At 54.8% G+C, this 22,612-nt stretch overlaps 1 protein-coding gene across 1 annotated transcript in view; it reads right to left on the reverse strand.

The window, feature by feature from the left end:
* Positions 1 to 22,612, reverse strand: part of ADARB2 (adenosine deaminase RNA specific B2 (inactive)) — a gene marked incomplete at both ends in the record, with an annotated part of 361,049 nt that overhangs the window by 80,522 nt on the left and 257,915 nt on the right. The window contains one exon of the mRNA XM_082646969.1: positions 15,727 to 16,604. Coding sequence (XP_082503095.1) covers positions 15,727 to 16,604 — 878 coding nt within the window. The remainder of the gene's footprint in view (positions 1 to 15,726; positions 16,605 to 22,612) is intronic.

Consider the following 22,612-nt stretch of genomic DNA (forward strand, 5'->3'; position numbering starts at 1 on the left):
CGTGCCCCAACACTGAATTTGGATTTGAATAACGCTAAGTAGGTCTTCACATTTGGCTGTTGTGGTTAATACGACCATTCATAGCATGTTTCCATATATCTTCATTACAAACGTAAACATAATTAGCTCTTATTCAGAAACAATTTGGTTGTAAAATCCAGTGATTTCTAAACGTGCACCCCATTTTAAGAAACTCCAATATGCAGTCATTCAGTTTCATGGAATGCATAAATTCAGCACCGGTTCATTTCAGAACTATTCTTTGCTTTACTATAGGATCCATTGAGGAGGCTTCCAAACAATGGGATTCTGTAAAGCATTTAAAATGTTCCTCCCTTTAATAATCAGACATAACCTCAATGGAGTGCTGCAGCACCTCCATTAAGGCAATTATCTCATTATTGTGACTGTTTTCATGTCTGTCTCTCATGCTCACTGTGACAATGAATTTTATCATGTTTATCTTTGTTTATTCAGGTCTTAAATACTTGGTGCTTATTTAACGCTCTAAGCATTTAAAGGACATTATTGGATTCCTGCCCGTCACTGTATCCCTTCAGATTCTTAATACATTGTGGGAACCCCCCAGAGTATTTACTAAATGAATGTCCTTGCTGTAGGAAGGTAGATAATTCTATATTATGATGTATGGGTACTGCATGGCTGTGGAAGGAAAATGAAGGGCTTGAAGGTTCCTCAGATATTTCTTCTTGTTATAAAATAAGAATGACCTTTGCAACTCCATTTAGGCTCAGCTGCTTATGAATTATGAGGTGCTCCTCGTGGAAAAGACATTTCCTACAGCCCACTCACCCTCTGAAGACCACAAAAGTTCTCTGTAGAAAAAAATTACACATTTTCAGTCCACGGAGGGTTACCCATGTCAACTGGAGTTTTATTATCGTCCTTAGTGCTGGGAAGAATTACTTTCGGGAAATTTTAGCTCATTACTTCTGGTCTTCATCAGCTGTTCTCGGGGGCGGTGGCCTTTACCGAGCACGGCAGCCCCCCTCTCTGTCATGTTCCCCCCCATTCCCCACAGAAACAGAGCAGATAGCCTGACAGCAGAGCGAGACTCAGGACACCGGAGGCAGCAGACAGGAGACTGTGGAGCTGGCTGATTTCAGAAGGAATTCCAAGAGATTTATCTCCTTTTTTTATTTAAAGATCTGTTTTGTGAGTTTTATATATAACCAAGAATTGATTTTACAAAGTCAGTTAATTACTGGGAGAGAAAAAAAGTAGATTTATGTAGTACTTTTATGAGCACATGGTATAGGGGAGTGTGTGTGTGTGTGTGTGTGTGTCTGTGTACTCGTTTGCAAAATAAATCCCAATACTTGCTCAAATAATCAAGAATTGGGAAAGACAAAATACCTAGAGTGATTTTTCACTCAGGACTCAGACTCTAACTAAAAACTCTGAAGGCACAACTGTATCAACTCCAGGGAAGGGGTACGGCCTCCGCTGAACTGGGTGGTCTGGCTGAACGTTGGGGGTCAGCAGAGGAGTCTGGGTTCTCTGAACTGCCCAGTTTTGGGGATGCCCTTGAACCCGTGCACTTGCGGGCAGGAGTTTACTGCCCATGCCCTGTCCCAATCTCCTCAACATTATCCTGGATGGGGAGGGAAAGGGATAGAGTGAGATCTGACACCCATTCTTTTGTTTAAATCATCCCAATTATCCTGGCCATTTTACTATATTGATTTCATTGGTTTCAATTCCCATTTTCTAATAGCAGGAGAAGTGAAGGAAGAGAGTCAGAACCTTTCACAGTAACTGGTTGGCTATCAATGGGGCGTGCCCTACTCTCAAGGCTGGGTGGCCGTGGAGTTTGCCTCCCAGGTCACCATACGGTCTTCAGGCCAATCACACACGCCGTGAAGCTACACAGACCCCACATGGGCTGGGGCTGACGTGTGCTTTGTCTCTGCATTATTATTTTTGGGCATCATTGTTATTTAATCTTGCTGTGGTACTTTGCGAGGTGAATCAGGCTCACTGGCATCCATCATCATGTCCCGAAACAAAAGCCTCTATTTTAAATGAGAGATACTCACTGGAGCCCACACAGAGGGGACAGAGGGGTTGGAGGGGATGGAGGGGAGGAACCACGGTTCTCCACTCCCTGGGTTTTTCCTTAAAAACAGGAAGCCCATTAAAATGTGACAGACATTTCTCTTCCCGCCATGCCAGCTGATAAGTACTTAACCGAATGCTCCTTCAGAAGTCCAGCCCTACGTATTTAAATTCATTCAACCAGAAGCTCAGCTATCTTGGGCTGCAGAGTTTCAATTGACTGTTCCCAGTTCACTGCTTCTCGTCCCTAATAACTACATTATAGATAAACTGCATTTTTTTAAATCATTCTTTCCCCATTTCCAATTTCTGTTCTTCAGATCTCTGTCAAATAAAATGTGCAATTTTAGCCATTCCCTCCCGCCCCTCCCCTGTCCCCCGCCTCCCACCCCCACCCCCACCAAGCCCCGCATAGGGAAAATACTGAAACAAGAGAATCAGGTCCAACTTGTCATCCAAAGTCGTGTCTAGAATGATGTGGAATTTTTACGTTGTGTGAATTTCCCATTCAGGGTGGCCTCCCCGGGAGCTGGTGATGGTCCAACCCTCCGGGATGTCTCCCTCACGTTTCCCGGAGTGGACAGTGCAGTGGAGCCAAGGGGTTTCGAGGCTGGAAGCAGACAACTCTGTCTTCCTCTCTTCTCCCCGCCAGCCGACCCGGGAGTGGCGGGTGGGCTGCAGGGCGTGGAGGCCGCGGGCCCGTCAGCTGCCCCCCACCCCCTCGCCGATGGCCACGTCAGGCCTGACTCATGTCCAGTCACCGGCAGGCTCTGTGGCCCCATGTTCTGGATTTGAAGTGTTGTTCCCTCCGGAGACCCTTTCCGGTTTTTAGTTGGGAGGCTTATGGCTTTGCTGTCCATCGGGGTCTCTCTTCCCTGACAGCCCAGTCTCACCCCTGCTGCCCTGGAGAAAAGTGGGCCAGATCCGAGTCTGCAGCAGAGTGGACTTGCCCTCACGGCCACGCCTGCTGCTGAGCTGACCCAGGAGAGCAGGTGGAGGTTGTGTGGTTGGGCCGCGTTCTTCTGGGAGCCAATCAGAGCCTCTGTTCATTTGTTTCACAGTTTGTGAAGACGCCCACATGGCCCCCGGGCTCACTTTCCTGCTTGCCTCCCATCTGCTTTGATTACAAAAGGGATTAAAAGCAAACACCACCAAATGAAGCAAAAATACCAACCAGTCCAGGGTAGAGTGGATTCACGCCAAACTTCAAAAATTCTCCAGGTCAACACTTCCGTTAAGAAAGAGGGCTTTCTATCGACACAGGAAGTCCTGGTCCTTTCTAAGAGGGATGGAGGGTCCATCTATGACAGGTGCCCGCCCTCCTGAGCGCACACGTGGCGTTTAAAAAGTATTCCTAACCACAGAACAGCAAGGTTTGGAATGATCCGCTTCTGACATATATTGTGTTAGTTTCAGATGTGCTCTTGCGGCAGCATGATTGCTGTCTTGCTCTCGGACAGAGTTCCCTGAGAAAGCAGGGATGTTGATGGCCAAGTAGAAAAGGGGCAGGTCATACGTGTGACTGTTGACCTTCACGTGTTCTGTGGCCCAGAACAGGCTGAGCACCAAATTGGTCTAGAATCCAATTAGCATCAACCGAAAGACCACCTGTCCTCAGCACTGTTTCTGGGGGCGACATGTCACTCTCTCGCAATCAATTATTTCCCTGTGACACCTTCGCCCTCTAACTGCTCCTCCTGCTGTCTGCATCCCAGGCTCCTTGATCAGGTGGTGCTTCATGGTTCTTTCAGCCAGATTTTGGCCTGGATTTAGCTGGAATTACATAGCCACGGACAACAGGAAGTGAGATTTGCCAAGGACGCTGCACATCTGGGGGGCCCTCCCACCAGGACCCAGTTCTCTCTGTGCTCTGTTTCTCCTGCCGATTCTCAAATATGGTTGTTAAAGAGAAAATATATAGTCAACATCTAACTTGTCGCAAAGGCTCACCCTCTGCCAGGATGTCTCATTTATGACTAAAACAGCCCTATGATGTGGCCCCTTTATCAACATCCCACTTCACAGGAAGTAGGTAATGTGTCCACTCACACCAATGGTCACTGGCAGGACCAGGACTGAAATTCTAAGGTTTGACCTCAAAGGTGGTCACCACATTGCCTGTCGCTCTGCGTTCTCCCCTCACGTTAAATGTTGTGGCATCCAAAGTCATTTGAGGCATGACTGTCCCCACTCCTGGACTGTTCCCTTCTCACGATGGACTGCAGTGGGGCCACTGCCCACCTGTGTCCTCCCCAACACTTCCTGGTGAAGGAATGATTCACCTGATCGGGGGTCCTGGGGCTGGTCTCCCCTTGCTCTCTGGGATCCCAGACCTGAGAGGCCCATGCTCTCAGATGCTCCGGGGCTGGCGAGGCTGGAAGGGTGTCTGCAGGGTCCAGTTAGGAAGCCCGGCGTCGGGGCACCCAGGCCGCCCTCCCCATGTCGCCATCAGTAACCAGATGACGTCCCGATCCGTCGACCTGGCTCCTGTATCTCAGTGGATGAGAAGTTGGTGGGAAAAGAGGTATCTTGCCATTACTAATCCCCATCTCTCCCACCATTTGTTATTCTGACTTTTCCATTAGCCATTTTTTTTTAAAAAATTAAATTCTCTCTTTCTCAACAATAAGAGTTTTGGTTGTGTTCATGAAGGGAAGTGATCCCAATTCACAGAATCCACAAAGCCATCCACTGGAAAATGGGAGGAAAATAGTAGAACTTTAATTTAAAAGCCTGTGTGATCAGAAAGATTTGTTTTTGTAGTTCTCGCAAACACAAGATTTCAGTTGGCTGTGTTCTCGACATGGGTCAGAATCTGGGTCTCAGTTTTGTGGATCTTGGGTTGGACGGAGAATGTTGCCACGGGCATAGTCTGCACGGCATCCAAACACAGGGTTAGTTATGATCTGTTTGGAACCTAGCAGCACAAAGGGTAAAGCCGAGGGTAGAAGCTACTCCAGGATTAAGAGAAATGGTGTCCACACAGAAGACATAAGTCAGCTGATGGCTCTTCTCACTGCACAGTCATCGAAAGCTTCCTCATAAAAACCAAGCTGGCAGGAGGACTCCTCCTGCTAGGAGGCGGGCACTGGGTCCCCTTCCTCCCGTCAACCCAGCCTCCTCAGGCAGGACTCGAGCTTCCAAGTGTTTGGTGACCATTTCTATAAAATAAGGGCTGGGTTAGCACTTCTAAAATTCTGCAATCATCTGATTTACCGACCAAACCAAAAGAACAACATTGAGTAGATTCACCCTCGATCATAAGTGACCCTTGGGTCCAGGGTGACCGTGGGGGTCAGATGAACGCCTCTGGACTTGGTCAGCCAGTGTTGGAGGGAGGCCGCAGTGGGGTGTTCTGTACACCTCCGCCTCCAGAGGAGAAAGGCCAGTGGACGGGTCTTCAGGACTTTCATGGGCCTTCTTCCCAGGGACGTGGCAGAGAATGGAGGTCAGGAGACTCCGAGTGTGTTCTGTGCACCTCCAAATCACCCGTGCGGTCAAGGCCACCAGCCCTGCTTCCCGAGAGGAAACGGGGGCTCGGACACTGGCCCTCGGTCATGCTGGTGAGTGACACGTCGGGACCCAGACAGAGGGCCGCCTGTCGCCCTCTCCACCCAGCCCCTATGTTCCCAGCTTCCCCCTCATCCTTTCCAGGGTAAGAGAGCAAACAGATGGCGGGTTCTGTGGCACCGAGAAGGTGCACAGCTTGTCCGCTCCCCGCTGCGCCTGGGAAGATGCAGGTGGACATTGACCACAGTTGGGGGGAGGCCCCTCTTCACCCCAGACCCAAGGTCATAGCAAGATGAACTGAACTTTCACGGATGCCAGGTCACCTGAGTCTCACAATTTCATACCTTCAACGCCGGGGTGAGCTCAAGGCAGCTCCTTCCACTGGGGAAGCCACCCACGTTGCAGACCAGAAACCAGAAGCTTGAGTGAGCTGCCCGAGGGCACCCAGCTGGAAAGGTGGGAGCTGAACTTAAATTCAAGGCCGCCGATCCCGACCTGGCTCCGGTGGCAGCGGGAAGCCCCACGTGCTTGTCCCACGGGTATCTCAAATTATGCCTAAAGCCAAACTCGTGATTTCTGGCCACTCCCCACACACATCACGCCTTGGCGTGGGCCCTGCAGGTGGGGAGACTAGGGGGCAGCCTACAAACAGCTTGTATTTCAGGAACCACCCAGGCCCGCTGTTGGCTCCCTTCCAGCCGCAAACACGGCAAACTCGGGCTCCTTGGCTGCGACACAGCTGCCCCCTACTGTCCTCCTGACGTTTCACCCCACTGCAGAGGCTCCACCCCGCTGCCCCGAGTTCCATCAGAATCCATCCACCCCGACTGGCTCTGCTTACAGCCCCATCACACCGTCCTCACAGCCCAGCTGCTGCTGTCGCGAGTCCTCCACGGGCACCTGCTTCCTGGCCCCGGGGCTGTTCCTGGCTCTGGGACCTGGATCCCACGGCCTGGAGTGGCTAGGCCATTGGACACCTGACCGAGAGCTGGCAGGAAGAAAGGGCCTTTGCTGAGATCCGGGCGGGCTTGCCTTCCTGTCGTCTTCCTGTCTAGACGCCTGGGGCGAACTCTGTGCTGGCAGGAAGGCCACGCTGCCGAGCGCCTCTGCCTCCGCCTTCCTGTTCACTTCACAACTCTGTTGTGAACCCAAAATGACATTCCACGGATGCTGCAGGCCAGCTCGTGCGCTTTACGGAGGCACGTTCTCTCCGATTTCTCCATTTAGGTAACTGAATAAAACCTCTACCCAAGACCAGGCGACCCAGAGTCCTTTTCCTGAAATGGTCACAAATGAAACATGGTTAAGATGCGGAGAGACTGACGCCGCTGGCAGAAGATGACTTTTATCACTGATTTGCTGTAATCACGACCTTGGGGAAACAGCCCTGTATTAAAGAGAAGTTTCTCCTGCTTGGTGTTTGTAACTTTTGTCCTGTAGGCTTATAATTTTGAGGGCTTGAGTGAACTCATAATTCCCCAGAAGGCATTAATGTAGAAAACACATTTTAAAAATGTTTAATTGTTGAGCTATTGCTGCAAATGATTGTTTCTCTTTTCTTGCACCATTTGGGCTCAAACATGCGGGGATGAGGGGTGATGAGACGGAGGGGGGAGGCGATGAGGTCTGGGGACGTGAGTGCATCTCTCTCCAAACGGAGAGGATCTCTCTGCCTCCTGTGTCATGAAGGATGGTGATGTTTCGAACACAGGTCCCAACGCAGCCCAGAGAGAATTGGGGAAGCCGCTGCATTTGCCTTAAAAACACAGCCGAGTGTAACAGGGTCCTACAGCACAGCACAGGGACCGATATTCAATATCTTGTAATAACCTACAATGGAAAATCATCTGAAAGCAAAGTATATGCATATATGTGTGTGTATAACTGAATCACTGTGCTGCACAACCTAAACCTACCTGGGAAGAAGCGGGTGTTACAGCTATGAGGCGGCAACCGCGGGGATGCAGGTTCTGAAGGGCAACTTTCAGACCCACTCTGCGCTCCAGGCCAGTGTCAACCTCGTCAGAGTAGCCGCGTGGTGGGTCTACGCTCGGCACCCAGGGAGCCTCGACATCCCGCGACCTGACGGCCCTCAGAACAAACAGCCACCCCGTGTGAGTCCTGGGGACCAGTGAGACCAGCCCCAGAGGCCCTGCAGGGCGAGCACAGCACAGCCGCCTGGCACAGCTGGGCGACGGAGCTGGGTCTGTGTGGAGACGGGGTCTGCAGGGCTCCCTCCCACCCCCCACCCCTGGCATGTCCATCCCTCGGGCAGGCGCAGAGGCAAGCGGCCACGGGGAACCCGCCCTCCTTCTTCCTGGGTCTCCCCCCACCCCCCACGGCTCCTTGGACTGGAGGTGATTTCCCCTCGGGATGTTCCTCTTCACCTCCTCTGCCTCTTTCTCCAAGTTGTCATCTCTTTTCTGCTGTTTCTCCTTTTCACTGTAACAGTGTGTCCCCAAGGAGGAGGGGACCTGGCCATCCCGACAAATCCTGTTGTCTACACGGCCAAGGGCAGCCTCTGCACTGACAAAGGTGGTCTTCCCGAGAGGGAGCCGGCGAGCTCCCCGCCGCCCTGCCACCTCGGTGCGGGTGGCCCTTGCCCCAGGAGCCCCCTGTCCTCTGCCAGCCCTCCAAGTTGCCTGCTCCCTCCTGCTTCCTGCCCACACTGTGTCCCCTGTGTCGCTCCCATCACCAGGGGCCACGCGTTGCCCCGTTTCCTCGACCAACCTGTAAAAGTGCCAGGGCCTAGGAGGAGGGCAGCCTGGGGTCTGAGGGAGGGTCTCTGCCCCCCTTGGGACCGTCTTCCCGGCTCTGAAGGGCTGCGCTTTCCTGCCCCTCGGCATCCTTGTCTGTACAGGGAACGTGAGTGGTGCCGCCTGCCAGGTTTCTGTGAGGCCCGGATGTGCTATTATACGTAAAGCGTGTAAAACAACACATGACACAGTAAACATCTGATAAATACGAGCTCCTAGTATCCCCATGGATCATCGCCGGCACCACCAGTGTTAGTCGTGGCTGCAGAATAATGAGGTAACTGGGGAAGCTTGGCTTACGGCCTCTGCTTGATAGATCAACAGTCCTGTTAACTAAGACACCAAACACAGTATCGGGAACATACAGGCTTAAACACATATTTAACTCTTCTGACTTAAATTGTACCAAACTTCTTTTAGTAGGAATTCAGATGGTGGGGGCTATTGTATAAATGTATATGTACATTATATCCATCCTGTTTAAGTGCACGTTTATAAGTGTGAGTTGTATACGTTGAGTGTACATTGTACAAATTGTGTAAGTTGTGTATACATTGTGTACACATTGTACAAATTGTATTACATAAATTATGTTATGTAGACATTGTGTGTACATTTTATAAATTTCATCATATAAATTACATTGTGCAGACATTGTGTGTATATTGTATAAATTACCTCCTATATATTATATTGTGTAGACATTGTGTGTACATTGTATAAACTGTATCATATAAATTGTACTGTGTATACATTGTACACACATGATACACATTGTATCGTATGAATTATATTGTGTGGACATTGTGTCAGTGTGTAAGTGTATTGCTAGCATCTACAGTGCCTTCCACACCCTCGCTGCAGAGGGATTTTTGGAAACTCCTCCGTGTGTGGCAGCCGTGAGGAGACCCATCTTTCCCATTTGGCCGTCAGTGCCTCTACCGAGGAGACGACGTGGGGAAGGTCAGGGCTGGCTGGACGGGCGGGTGGATGTCTTCCTTCTGTAAAAGGCTGCTTTTCCCTCCTCGTGGACCACAAGAGGGTGTGTGTGGCCACAGAACACAGACGGAGCTGAGGTGCTGAAAGGAAGAAGGCTGCCTGGATAATCAGGGGCTCGCCTTGGGCAGGGGGCAGAGTGGCCACGGCCGAGCAGAACAGTTACAGGGAGGCGGACAGGCTGCCGGGACCTGGGCACCTGGGCACCCCGGCATGAGAGAGTTAGACCTGGAGCTGGAGTCCCGAGCCTTGCTGCAGGGGTGGGACACCCCAGGGCCTGCTGGTGGGAAGTAACAACTTCCCCTGGACCTACTGCACCCTGGGCACTGGGGTCCAGGCCGGGTCAGCTTAGACAGGCCCTGCCAGCGTCTACCCCAGGTACTTATCTGAGCCAGGAGGGCCCCTATATGGGATTAGTGACCTTATGATGGAGACTCCAGAGAGCCCCCGCCCCTTCCTCCAGGTGAGGACACAGCGAGAAGACGCGTCTGTGAACCAGGAAGCAGGCTCTCACCAGACACAGAATCTGTGGTCACTTTGATCTTGGATGTCCAGCCTCCAGAACCATGAGGAATCAATGTCTGATGTTTATTAACCACCCAGTCTGTGGGATTCTGTTATAACAGCCTGACTGGACTAAGACAGAGATATACTTTTATAAAAATCCTGAATTGCTACATTTCAACTTCGCGCACCTTGGAAGTAAAACATGAATATTACGGTTTCTGTGTTTCCCCACAAATTCAGTAGAAATCCTCACAGGCAAGTGGCCACCCTCCACCCTGGCTCTCACCAACCACAACCTCTCCACGCTGCCTGCGTGGATTTCTACCTGTTCTTTATAACCAGAGTCACCAAAATTAGCCTGGTGTTGACATCACCTGTCCAGTGATTTCCAAGGGAAGAGACACATTCGATTTCCTGACGCCCGGGCTTTTGGGGCAACGTGGTGGTGAGGGTGCACATCCAGGTGGAAAGGGGGAGGACAGGGAAGGTAGGTGGGTTCTGTACACCACCCCACCCCCAGGCCCCCGGCACCTTCTGCCAAAGCCTGCAGGGCTCAGGGGAGGTCCCCAGAGACCAGGTGTGCTGCTCTGTCTAGAGACGCACAGGAGCCCAGCTCCTCAGCTTGGGGTCTTTGTGGCCGGAGTCGCTCTAAGTCGGGGCCTGCTGTGCTGGTGGGTCTCAGGATGTGGTGGGGTCCCGTCCTAATCCTAACCCCCCAGGGAAACAAGGTAAACATCCAAGAAAGTGTGGCCATGAGGAACGCCTTGCTGAGGCAGAAAGAAATCAGCCCTTTTCAGGAAAATAATTAGGACCCAGGACTGTCCCCTTCTGCTTGTAGAACCTGTAAAGCTGCAGCTGTCCTTCGGAGGTCATTCTGGAATTGCCGGGGCTGGACATGCGGCCGGGGCAGAGCCGACCCAAGCGTCTGGGAGAGTGAGGCCCCCGGGCTCATGAGGGGGACCCTGCAGGAGTCTGCTGCAATTTCAGGGTATCCTTGGGTAGAACATCTCGGACAGTGTTAAACCGTCTCAAAGCCAAGTAGGTGTGATTTCCACACTGTTTGTAATCCAAGCCCATTTAAAATCTGGGGACAGCTCCAACGCCAATTTGTGGCATCAATATTAACAGTTCTGTGTTACAGCAGTTAAGGTGCTGCCTCTGTTGAAGGAGACAGACTGGCAGGACTGTGAAATTACAAAAACCACCTGTGAAGTGTCCGGGGCGGCGGGGGTCACGCTGGCTTTTGGGAGAAGGACAGCAGGTCTGTTTGTGTCCCAAAGTGCAGCTGTTGAGTATGAGGTGACAGTCAGGCCCCTGGTCTAATTCTGAAGCTAATTCTGGGGGAAGATTCCATGAAATGGACTGCGTACGGGAGCTCTGATCCAAGTTTGCTATAAAATGCTGAACTCTGAAAGCACTGTTCATTTCCATTATGTTATATGTCCCCATGGTTCCCCCCTCCCAGCAGTGGGAGCTGTACCACCAGGGAACAGAGTAGGTGCGGGTTAAGTGTGCCGAGTGCCTGACAAATGGCCAGGACAGGCCTGGGGCGTCCGCTCCCTAGAAGGACCTGCAAAGGGCTTGAGAAGCAAGCAGGCTTCATGGTTAGTTTTAAAGGCATCCCCCTCTTACTCTCAGGGAGAAAGTGCTTCAGTTGTTTTGACAAAATCTTTGAGACACTGTTAGTTCCACTGCAGCCTGACATGGAAATTAAAAAAACAAAACCAAACAAACAAAGGGAATCACTGCGGGTGAAGAGAGACTCAGGAACAAGATAATAAACCTGGTAGTTTTCAAACGAGGGGCGACCTGTCACCACCTCTCCCCCTTCCTGCATCACCGAAATTTTTAGTCACTTTCTTTCTTCTCTCATCACGTGGGAGCTCTTCTGTTTCCACGGAGCCAAAATGCTGAGAGATCAGCCTTTCTGGTTGAATTTAACGCTGTTATTAACTCTTTTCTAGGGGTGGGAAGTGAAGACCACAGAGATCTAGATTTTGTGACTTTACTTTTGTTTTTTTTTATAACAAGGATGTTCCAGGTAATGAGCATTTATATTCTGACACGGTCTCGTTATTGCTTCCAAGTTTCCCGTGAACCTAAAGGAAATCTGAGGGCTGGCTCTCCCACCAACCCCTGGGCTCTTCTTTCACCGTGTCAGCTGGTGTTTGCAGAGCGCCCATTCGCTTGGGCCTGCGCCGTTAGAGAATTTAATAAAGTCATGTTCTCATCACTCTGGCAAAGAGACCTGAAGTCAGAGCTCATGAAATTGAAGGAACGAATCAGCCTGGTTCTGAGAAAACCCCCAGGTTGAGGAAATGGTGGAAATCTGATACCACAGAAATCGAAGCCTGTGATTTTAATCTTTATCGAGAATGTTATTCTTCAGAACTGTTTTAGAATGGAGGCTGAAACTTTACCTCAGCCTGGCCGAGCAGACACCTCACTTGTCCACAGAAGGTGATGTCCGGGCGCTGAGGGTGGTGGTCCTTGGGGGTCTGACCCGAGGGACGTCTGGGGGGCTATGTTGTTCAGAGCTGTCCTCACAACGGGGTGAGCGTCCGACCCACCAAGCTGGCCCTGCCGTGACCTGCTCTGCGGCTGAGGCCGAACAGCCCAGGGCCCCCGACAGAGCAGGTCCTGACCCACCTGCGTGGGGATCAGCACGGCAGGGGCCTGGTCCTGGATTTCCGGCAGCTGGGCCCAGAGTGGTGTTTTACACACGCTCCCCACACGACCGACACCTTAGAAGTTTTTTGTTCATTTTTCGTCACTTAAACAGGGGAGCTCCCCCAGGGACGGTTCTGACACCTCACTCAGAGGAGACTGAGCCTTTGGTTCAAAGCCCTGAGCAGAGGCGCCAGCTCTTCATTTGCTTCTGCAGCGGCAGAAGCTGGTGAGCGAGCCTTAGAAGCAGACCCCTAGTGTGTCCTGCACACCAAGCCCGCCCTGTGGGGCAGAACCCAGACTTCGGGCAGAGAGCATTAAATACTGAGCTTGAGACCCGAGGTCCAGAAGCTGTGTCGCTCCAGCGGTGACCGCTGCTGCCACCCCCCGCCTCTCCCCCCACCCCACCCGGACTTGGGCAGGGTCCCTCACAGCTCAGTGGTGGGAGCTGCCCTTCCTGGGGGTGTGGACGGCGGTTCTGGGGGCCCTGCCAGGGCTGGAGGGCCTGGCTTGTCTCCTGGCACAGGTGCTGATGGCGCAGTTAGACAGGTAACAAAGGTCGTGCCTCTGGCCACCAGGACCTGCGTGAGCAGGAAGCATGCGGTGCGGATGGCGCGGGGCAGAGGAGGAAAGCAGAGCAGCATTTACAGGGACGCCTGGAATCTTTCTTTTGAAGCTCAGTCCCTGAACCCAGACCACGTCCAAGGTGGGATTCGAATTTAATAAAGCTGCAGAGGGCGCCTGGTCCTGAGCGCCCGGCGTGTGCGCCCCACCGCCCCGCTGCAGGGGCGAGGGGAGCAGGTAATGAGCCTCCAGGACGGGGCGGGTGTGATGGACGGGCTGCGGCCTTCCCGCTGCTCCGCTCTCTCCATCATCCAGTCTGGGTGTTAGCGGACTGTCAGGGAAAAATAATTCAGTGGCTGTGGCTTTAACTGATGTGCTGCATTCTGGGGTCAAATGACTGTTACAAAGTAGTGGTGCTGCCTGGTTCCTGCATCGTGAGAGCTCAGGGTTGACAACATGAAAGGAAAAGGCATCACGGCCGGAACTCACTGACATCATTCAACTCATGGGGGTTGGGGTGGGGGGGGCAGTGGGAGCTGGAGGAAGGACACTTCTTGCTAAACAGCATCGGGCAGAGGAGGAGGGGGTGCCCACAGCCCGTGGGGAGGGGGGCCTTCCAGGGACGGTGGCGGGAGGACACGGGCCAAGGGCAGCCTAGGGTCATCCAGGCCGCGGGGGGCAAAGGGGCTTCCTTGGGAGCTGTTGGTGGGTTTGAGCTACAGACGGTGGTTGGTGGGTGGAGACACTAGGCAGGAAGGAGGAGGAGAAGAAAAGAGGAGGAGTAAGGAAGGGACAGCAGGGCTGCAGTGTTTCTGGCAGGGACTCATGTCAACGCCACACGCCCGCTTTTACCTGGATTGTGTATTATCTGAGGGTGGGTCGAAAGGCAAGACGCATGGAGGTTATGGGCTACCCCCCTCCAACCCGCTCCTGGATGGTGCAGTAAATATTTGAAAATAAATGAATGATTTGGGGGCAGAGGTAGCAGGAGAAACAGCTGCCCCCCTCATGGGGTTCCCTGTTCAATGAAACCTTCACACGGCCAAGCTGTGGGGACCAGACCAACGTCTGCTCTGCCTGTTTGTGCTCTGCACCTGCCAGAGTCAAATAAATGTTTGTTGGATGGACGGATGGGTGGATGGATGGATGGACGGATGGATGGACGGATGGATGGATGGATGGATGGATGGATGGATGGACGGATGGGTGGATGGATGGATGGATGGATGGAAATATGGATGGATGGATGGACGGATGGGTGGATGGATGGATGGATGGAAAGATGGATGGACGGATGGGTGGACGGATGGACGGGTGGATGGATGGATGGACGGATGGGTGGATGGATGGAAGGGTGGATGGAGGGGTGGACGGATGGATGGATGGACAGATGCATAGACAGATGGATGGACAGATGGATGGACAGATGGATGGACGGATGGGTGGATGGATGGATGGATGGATGGATGGATGGATGGAAAGATGGATGGACGAATGGGTGGATGGATGGACGGGTGGATGGATGGATGGACGGATGGGTGGATGGACGGACGGGTGGATGGAGGGGTGGACGGATGGATGGATGGACAGATGGATGGACAGATGGATGGATGGAAGGATGGATGGATGGATGGACGGGTGGATGCTTGCTCCTGGTCGTGATTCAACATAGGGTTCTGTCCTAGTGCATTTGTTTGGTTCACTGTCCAGAACCCCTCCAGTTGCCTGAATCTGGGTGGTGCCCTGCTTCCTCTAGTGGACACGTGACCTCCTGAGGCAAATAGTGGATTCTGCCCGAGGTGCCGTGAGGTAAAGGTGCCCTGATCTGAGCAGTGACTTACAAGTGCTGAGTTCTGACTGTGGATCCTGAGCTGGGCTAAAGGCCTTTAACTGTAAAACCTTTCTCTCCTTCACTGATGCCAAAAGTGAAAGAGAATAACTTCCTGTAGCTAATACATTAGAGATGCCCACAAATAGTTCTCAAAATGGTAAGAAAAAAGATAATTTGCATAAATAAGCAGTTACAAGAATAGGAAGGAAGAGCTTGCAAAGTGGTACAAGAACACTTCCCGACACAAGGACGGTGCACGAAATACTTCCTGAGTGAGGGAGGTGAGCTCTGTGAGAAGCACGCGTGTCCTCTGGTGTGACGAGGCCTGGAGGCGGCATGAGGCAAGGCCCAGCCCGGAGCTCCTCCCTCCGCCTGGCCCGCGGCTCAGGCAGCGTCCTCCAGCCTCCGGAGCCAGAAACTCAGCCCAAACCAGCACCGAACTCGCGTTCCCACCGCAGGCTCCCTCGGCCCAGCCGCAGATAGTCACTGAGGGGCCTTCCTGCCCCTCAGTCCTCTCTGGGGTCAGGAACCCTGCCGCCCCAAACCCCTGCTGCCCCCACTGCCCCCTGCACAGCCAGTGTCACTATCACCAAGGTGACCGGCTGCCCAGCTCTCCCTTCCCTCTGCTAAGTCGGGACCAACAATTTTTCCATTCACACGCTTCCAGGCTCTCTCCCCAGAGTTGGCACACGGCTCCAACGCTGCAGCGGGAGAGGCAGCACCTGGCTTGTCTGGGAGAGAGCAGGGGGTCCTCCTGCTGCCCCGTCCCCGCACCCCGAGGACGCCGCCCGCTGGCAGCTACCGGAGAGCTCTCACCTGAGGCAGGAGGTGACTTTTACTCCTGCTGGGGACGTGGCCGGGCAGCCGGATGTCGAAGAGGGCCTGCAGGGCGGCCTGGGCCGCCTGGCCCTTGGCCAGCTTCTTGCTGCGTCCCGAGCCTTCGAACGTCCTCCCGTCCACGCTCACGGCCATGACGAAGCTCTGGGCGCGCCTCTTCTCGGGCTCCGAGAGGCACACGTAGCGCAGGCCCGAGCGCAGCTCGTTCAGCAGCACCACTGGGTTCCTCGCGCCTGGAGCCGCGGGGCCCCCCAGGTCCAGGTCCAGGTCCAGCGGGCGGCCCAGTAGCCGGCCCCGCCGGCAGGCCGTGGACAGGCGGTCGGGGGCAGCAGGGCGGCGGCCCGGGAAGCCCTCGCTGGGGGCCGTGGGCTCGAACCGCTGGAACAGGGAGTCGGGGAAGTCGGCCTGGTCGGAGGTGAAGTCCGGGGCTGTGCCGCCTGGGGCCGGGTGGGCCTGGCAGGCGTTGGGGAGCTGCACGAAGGACCGGAGGGCCAGCTCGGCCGCCCGCATCTTGGCCTTCTTCTTGGTGGGCCCGGTGCCCTCGAAGGTGAGCCCGTTCACATCCACGGCCACGGCGAAGACGGGCGCGTGCACCGGGCCGGTCTGCGACACCGTGCGGAACTGCAGGCCCGGCCGCAGCTCGTGCAGCTGCACCAGCGCGTTCTTGGGTGCCACGGACCACGAGAGCCTCCTCCAGAGGAGCTGCAGCTGGCACAGGTGGCCGCCGTTGCCCTCCTCCAGTGGCCGCTTCCTCTTCAGGCCGGGTGCGCCCCCTCGGGCCCTGTCCCCGGAGGGTGGCAGCCTGGCCTCCAGGTTGCTCACGTTGCGGTTTTCCTTCACGTCGGCGCTGCTGGTACCTGGAGGTGAGAACAGACAGCGTGACCCGTGGCTGTGGCCCGACCGAGGGCGTCGTTGCAGGTGACCCCCTGCAACACTCGGCCTCCGGACACCAGCCGGCCTGGCACCCTCTGGAGGCCATGGGGAGACCACATGGGCAGCACCTTGGATAACAGGCCCGCAGAACTGACCACACTCCTGCAGGTGGGGGTTAGGGCCCAGAGAAGGGGACCCCGCCCCGTGAGGTGCCTGGAGTGGACCGAGTAGGGTGGATGCAGGCGGGGAGTGTGTTCCCACTCAGGGCCATTCCCAGCTGCTCTCTGAGTGCCGCCGGGTCCCTGCACAGGCCCCCAGACCCCCTAAATCAAGGGAACACGTGGCCTCTCCCTCCATCGGGTTTGGGCGACGCGGAGGTCAGGGAGGCCTTGCGCTCGGGGTGGAACGCGAGGGAATCGTGTGCTCACACCCTGGACACTGGGTGACACTTAGGCTTAGTGAACTAGATCTAGATGCCTCTACATAGATGAAGCTCTAAAATATAATGTTAGATGATAAGAGCAACTTGCAAAATCATACACAGAGGCTATGGTTAATAAGTTATAAGAACACAGAGGTTACACGGCATTTGTGCCTCCACACAGGTGGTAAAGCTCAGACACGTCCCAACTCCCTTGGGACACAGGGAGGAACACAGGCTCAGAGGGTGGCTTCGTTTGTATCTGTGAGGTTTTCTGTCTTTTGCACAAAAAGGTATGAAGCAAATTTAGCAAAGTCATCATTTGCTAACTGTATGTGAGGAAGGCGGGTAATGACAATTTAGTTTTCTGGCCTGGCCCTCTTGGACCACCCTCCTCCGACACAGCTGTTCCATTTGGGGAACCTCAGCCGTGGGTCCCCACATGGCCACAGACGTGCGTCCCGCTGCCCTGGTCGACGTGCTTCTGGAACGCCCGACCCTTGGGTTTCCCGAGAGGCTCTGAGGATGACAGGGCTGGGCGGTGGGTTACCCTTCCCTGACCTCACTCACACCTTCACTCTGGCCCCTCACTCCTAAAATGCACTCTGGGGTGGGTTATGGCCCTGTTTTCTAGGAGAGGAAACTGAGGCCCCACACAGTGAAACAGCTGTCCAGGGACACACCGTCGGTTAATGGGGGAGGTGTGACTGCATCCAGGCACGTCTGCTGTGGCTGGGAAGGCGATTTTACGGCAACTCGGTCACTTTCTTGTCCGTTTCACAGACTAGGAGCTGGGGAGAGGAGGATGCCAAGGGGAACTCTGCTGACAGCGTGGACGGACGCGGGAGGAAGCGGCCAGGCTTGGGGCCACGCAGGACCCTGATGCCCGCAGATTTCTCCGTAGGAACTCATTCAGCAAGTGGAAACCCGAGGGGGTTTTACTGCCAGCCCACAGCGCGTAGGCAGACTTTGGGCGTGTCTCCCTCACCCCAGCCCGAGAGCCGGAGCAGGAAGACGCGCTGGGTCAGTGACCTGGTCCCGACGGTGCAGCTGCTGGGTGGTCACCACGAGAGAAGGACCATCTCACAGGCACGCAGCGCAGGCTGAAGACCGGCGCCCTAGAGAGGCGTCCTGGCTCCAGCTCGGGGCCAGCCCTCCTCAACCACGTCGTCCCCAGCAGGTGTGCCCCACAGAAGGCGTCAGGCTCCGACTTCAGAGCTCTGTTTGCTGCAACCTCAGCTGCTCTGAGTTGCGAGGTGGGCTATCGGCATTCCTCCAGCAGTTTGCTTCTGTACAACAGTTGGTTTGCAGACGTCGTTTTGTTCAAAGGGGTGAACCTGAGCGTTTTATAAGTTAGAGGTGGGCAACATTTGTTTACAGTCTATTTCAGTAGAAATAATTACCTTCCAAGCATCAACACTGAGTCTCAGCCTCTTTTTTTGGTCATTGTGCACATTGGGTGCACACACAGCAAGGAGTTCTGCCATTTGGGGTATTTCGGGCCAAGGAGTGGTAGATGGGAATAACCATGCAGTTTCCCAAACCAAAGGTAAAGATGGAAAAAAAAAATAACCCAATCCAAGAAGCCCACAGCAGATTGCCCAGAAACTCACCGGGAGCTCTCTAATTTCTCACTGATTTCCCACGACGTGGGGCTTGAGCGTGGCTGTGAGTGTGACTAAAGTGGCTGGCATGTCAGATGCCCTCTGAGCCTTCTGAGGAGAAGGTTTATCTAGGAGGAACAGCCCGGCAGACCCAGGTTTCCCTCCACTTGCACTGAAACTGCTTCCGCACTCTTCTCTTCGACATCCTAGGACTGCTATCCTTAAAGTGAGCCACGGAGATCCGAGCGCGGGTGAAGACCCCTTCCTCGATGATCAGTAATTAATGAAAGTTGATGGGAGTGCAGACTTCTGGGCTCCATCCTGATATGCTCTCTGGGGGTGATATCACATGCTGGTTTTTGCAAACGAGCAGATTAGGGGCTCTGCTCCCCCAACATGGCCCAGATGCTCCATTTAACTGGCCTCCTGAGTTTGCATGAGGTCAGGAAAGCTGCAGGGTGGGCGGTGGTCACTCCACGGCTCTGGGGTCAAGCAGGTGAGAGGTCACAGTCTCCCCCGACCTTGGTGTGTATGACCTTGGGCAGTCCCTCCACCTGCCTGAACTCCATTTTCTTAAGAGGATAAATGTGGGTTTTGGTAGCACGTGCCTTAGGGCTTATTATGAGGTTGAGCTAGAGGACACCCGTAAAGGACTTAGCAAAACCCCTGACACTGAGGAGAGTCAACTGCACTTTTGAAAAGAGCGGGAAAAAGGGAGGCAGACACTTCTAAGCTGCATCTTGTCAAGGCCCAACTTCCCTGCTTATTTCATGAGTTGGGCTTCCAGGACCCCCAGAAAGAAGGGCTGGAGACACACGGGCTCTCGTGAGGCAGTCTCGGGCCGAGGAGGGGTGGCGACGGGGGGACCCTGCCTTGCTGGTCTGGTGCGGCTGAGGTTTGCCAGCCCCTTCGCCAGGTCCCTGCCAGGTCCATGCGATCCTCTTACAGAACTGTAGCTCTGATCCCACAAGTTCACGTTTCCTTCTTCGGCAGCCCCCTCCCCGACCCAGGAAATGATTCTCATTTTCTCCTCCATTGAGTTGATAGGTTTCACACACCCAGCGTCAGAGAGAATAACCCAGAGGTGGACAGTCTAGAGGCTGAGAAGTTTCGCTCCCAGAAGACTGGGGAAGCTGCCCCCCACCTGCTTGCTCAGGTCTGGGCATTGCAGGACCCACGCATCTCCCCAGCCCAGGGCTCTGCTCCTCAGTCCGTGGCCGAATGCCGGGCTCACCCTGAGGTGGGGACAGGGCAGGGCCTAGTCTCCGCCTGCCCTCCTGGCCTGGCTGCTCCCTGGGCCCCCCTGGGGCAGGTGGCCGACCTTAACCCTTTATCTGGGTACGCCGGGGGCACCCTGGGCCGATCTGGTGTCTGCACAGGACACGCAAAAGGGAAGTGGACGCCTAGCCTCACACGGCGGCCAGCACGACAGATGGCCCTTCTCATGCACACGTGGGCAAAGGTCACGCTGATCCCACATCGTCGGGAGCCCGTTCTTGCAGGGGACGCTTTTCCCCAGCTCTCCAGGGGTGGGTTTTGTCCTGTCACCTGCGGAGGCCCCGCCGACTCCAGAAGGCGTTTGCACCAGGTGGTCCATCTCTAGAGGCGGGAGGGAAAAGTGTGGGCAGGACTCCGGGTGCTGGCGGCTGAGCGGTGCACGAACAACCGGCCACACGGGACTTTTCCAGGATCAGTGGAGACAATGAACAAAAACTTTCAGTGCCATCTGTGAACGTCGCAGGCTCCAGATCGAGTGCTTTGCGTTACAGTGACTGATCGTGACCACTGAAGAGGGAACAGCTGCCGTCGCCTTTTTAAGTCCTAGGGAAGAGTGGCGGCCCAGCTGCTGGGGTGTTCCCAGGGTTCTGGGTGCAGGAGTTGGTCAGAGAATGTTTACTGTGTGATAAAAGCAATCTGATTCTGAGAATGTGTGTGTGGTACACTGGAGGCAGTTCCAGTGGACAGTTCATACGAGGGTATAAGAATTAGTGGGTCCTTTAATCCCACTCTGGAATTCAGTCCCCAAATAACTGTTATTTTCGCCAGTCGTAGCTCAGAGACTCATACACGTCAGAGCCGGGAGTAGCTCTGCAGGAAACCTACCCCCCATCGTGTGTGAAGTGTCTGCCTGGGGAAGCACATATTAAAAGTCAGCAGTGGATTGAAGTCCCCTTAATGGCTCACCTGCCCCCCCCTGCCGCACCCCGGCCCCTCTATTTCTGTCTGTCTCTGTCCATCTGTCTCTCTGTACAAGCACAGGGCAGGGCCCTCAGCCCTGCAGGGGGGGAGCAGGGGGTGTGAGGGGTCTGGGGCCCACTGTGCCCCACCTGGGGCTCACACCACAGTCCCCCCAGAAAACGTCTGACTTGGACGCCAAGTGCCTTCCCTCAAGGCAGCCTCGGAGGCCACGTGTCGTGTGTCCCCGCGGGTGGTTGCGGCCTTGACCCTGGGAACTCTCCTGCCCTCGCCGAACCCGACAAGACATCCATGACCACACGTGTCGAAGGTCCGTGTGGGCAGCCTCAGATTTCCAGACAGTCACACGTGTCCTTCTGTTGCGGAAATCAGGAAAAAAAGAGGCAAATAACCTCAAACGACATGAGCTAAACACCACCCGCGGCAGTAATAGAACCATCGCTGGCAAAGTGAAGACCACCAGGCACAGAGGGGAGCGTCTGAGTCAGAGGCACGGGAGGAAAAGGTGAAACGGCATTATTTCCCTCTGCTTCTCTGTCACAGCGACCCTCTCCTGATCCCGGGGAGCACCCACCCTGTTCGACAGAAAGCGTCAGCACAGGCAGTGCTACAGTCAAATGTCCAACGCGTGCAAGCAGCGCATTTTGTGGGGAAAGAGAAGACTTTTATCTTGGTCTGGCAGTAGCTGGGCTTTCACTTTCCAGGCGAGAAACATTCTTCCAAGTCAAGGTGGGCTTCCCGCTGCCATTGCTTGGACATGGACGAGCCACGCAGGGGCCAGTCCTCGGCTGTCGCCTCCAGGTGGCCAGGCCCCGGGTGAGTGCAGGTGCCTGTGTGTCACCAGCTGCGTCTCCTTCCTCGACGCCCCCTCAGGGCCAGCATTTGTCTCGTCATCACGCTGCCAGACTTCCCGGCACCACGTCTGTAGGTAGGAAATACAGAGAACCGGCCATCGGGTCCGCCACGTCCAGATCGGATGGGCCTGGCCGGCGGGATCGAGCCCAGGGCCTGGAGTCTCCACTGGCGCAGGAAGGAGGGTCCGAGGTGGTGCTCAGGGGATGGCTGTGGGAGCTGCGGCCACGCGGGCTTCGGGACTCCTGGTCCTGGCCTTGTGGTCGGGCGCAGACCTGACCCTGACAGCTCCTGGGTCAGGCTCGGCAGCAGACAGGAGACGCCTCTCTCCCAGGTGGGCCCCACGCGTCCTGGAAGGACCAGGCCAGTGGGGCAGGCGGGTCTCCCTCCCTCCCTCCAGGCCCCAGTGCTGTTCTGTGGGCCTGACAGGGAGTGGGCTTCTCGGCCCCTCCTCATGTGACCCAGTCAATCACGCCCTTGAGTCAGTGGTGGGCACGGAGGGGATGGGCTATGGGCTGGGGCAGTGACTGGCTCCTTTTCCGCGTTCAAGGAAGCTCGCATTCAGAGTTGCCCTCCTGGACAAGAAGAATGAAAAACCTGCATCTTCCTGTAGACTCAGCCGAAACCCACCCTGAGGATGGCTGGTCCGCACACAGACTCACAGGCACCATCCTCTTGCAGGCTGAGCCTCTGACGGCCCGACCCCGACCTAGCTCCACCCTTCACACCGGGGCTCAGGCTCCAGCGCCACGCAGAGATGAATGCGGACCGAGGACGTGAGGCTGCAGGGGGTGAACCCGGTGGTCCTGAGAGGTGAGGCCTCACAGGGAGGGGCAGGGCCTTCACTTCAACCAAACACAGGCGCCCACCCTCAGGGTCTGAAGATAAAACAGGAGACTTCCAGGAGGAATCACCCTGG

The sequence above is a fragment of the Grampus griseus genome (assembly GCF_964374135.1).
Source record: "Grampus griseus genome assembly, chromosome: 2".
Lineage (NCBI taxonomy): Eukaryota > Metazoa > Chordata > Mammalia > Artiodactyla > Delphinidae > Grampus > Grampus griseus.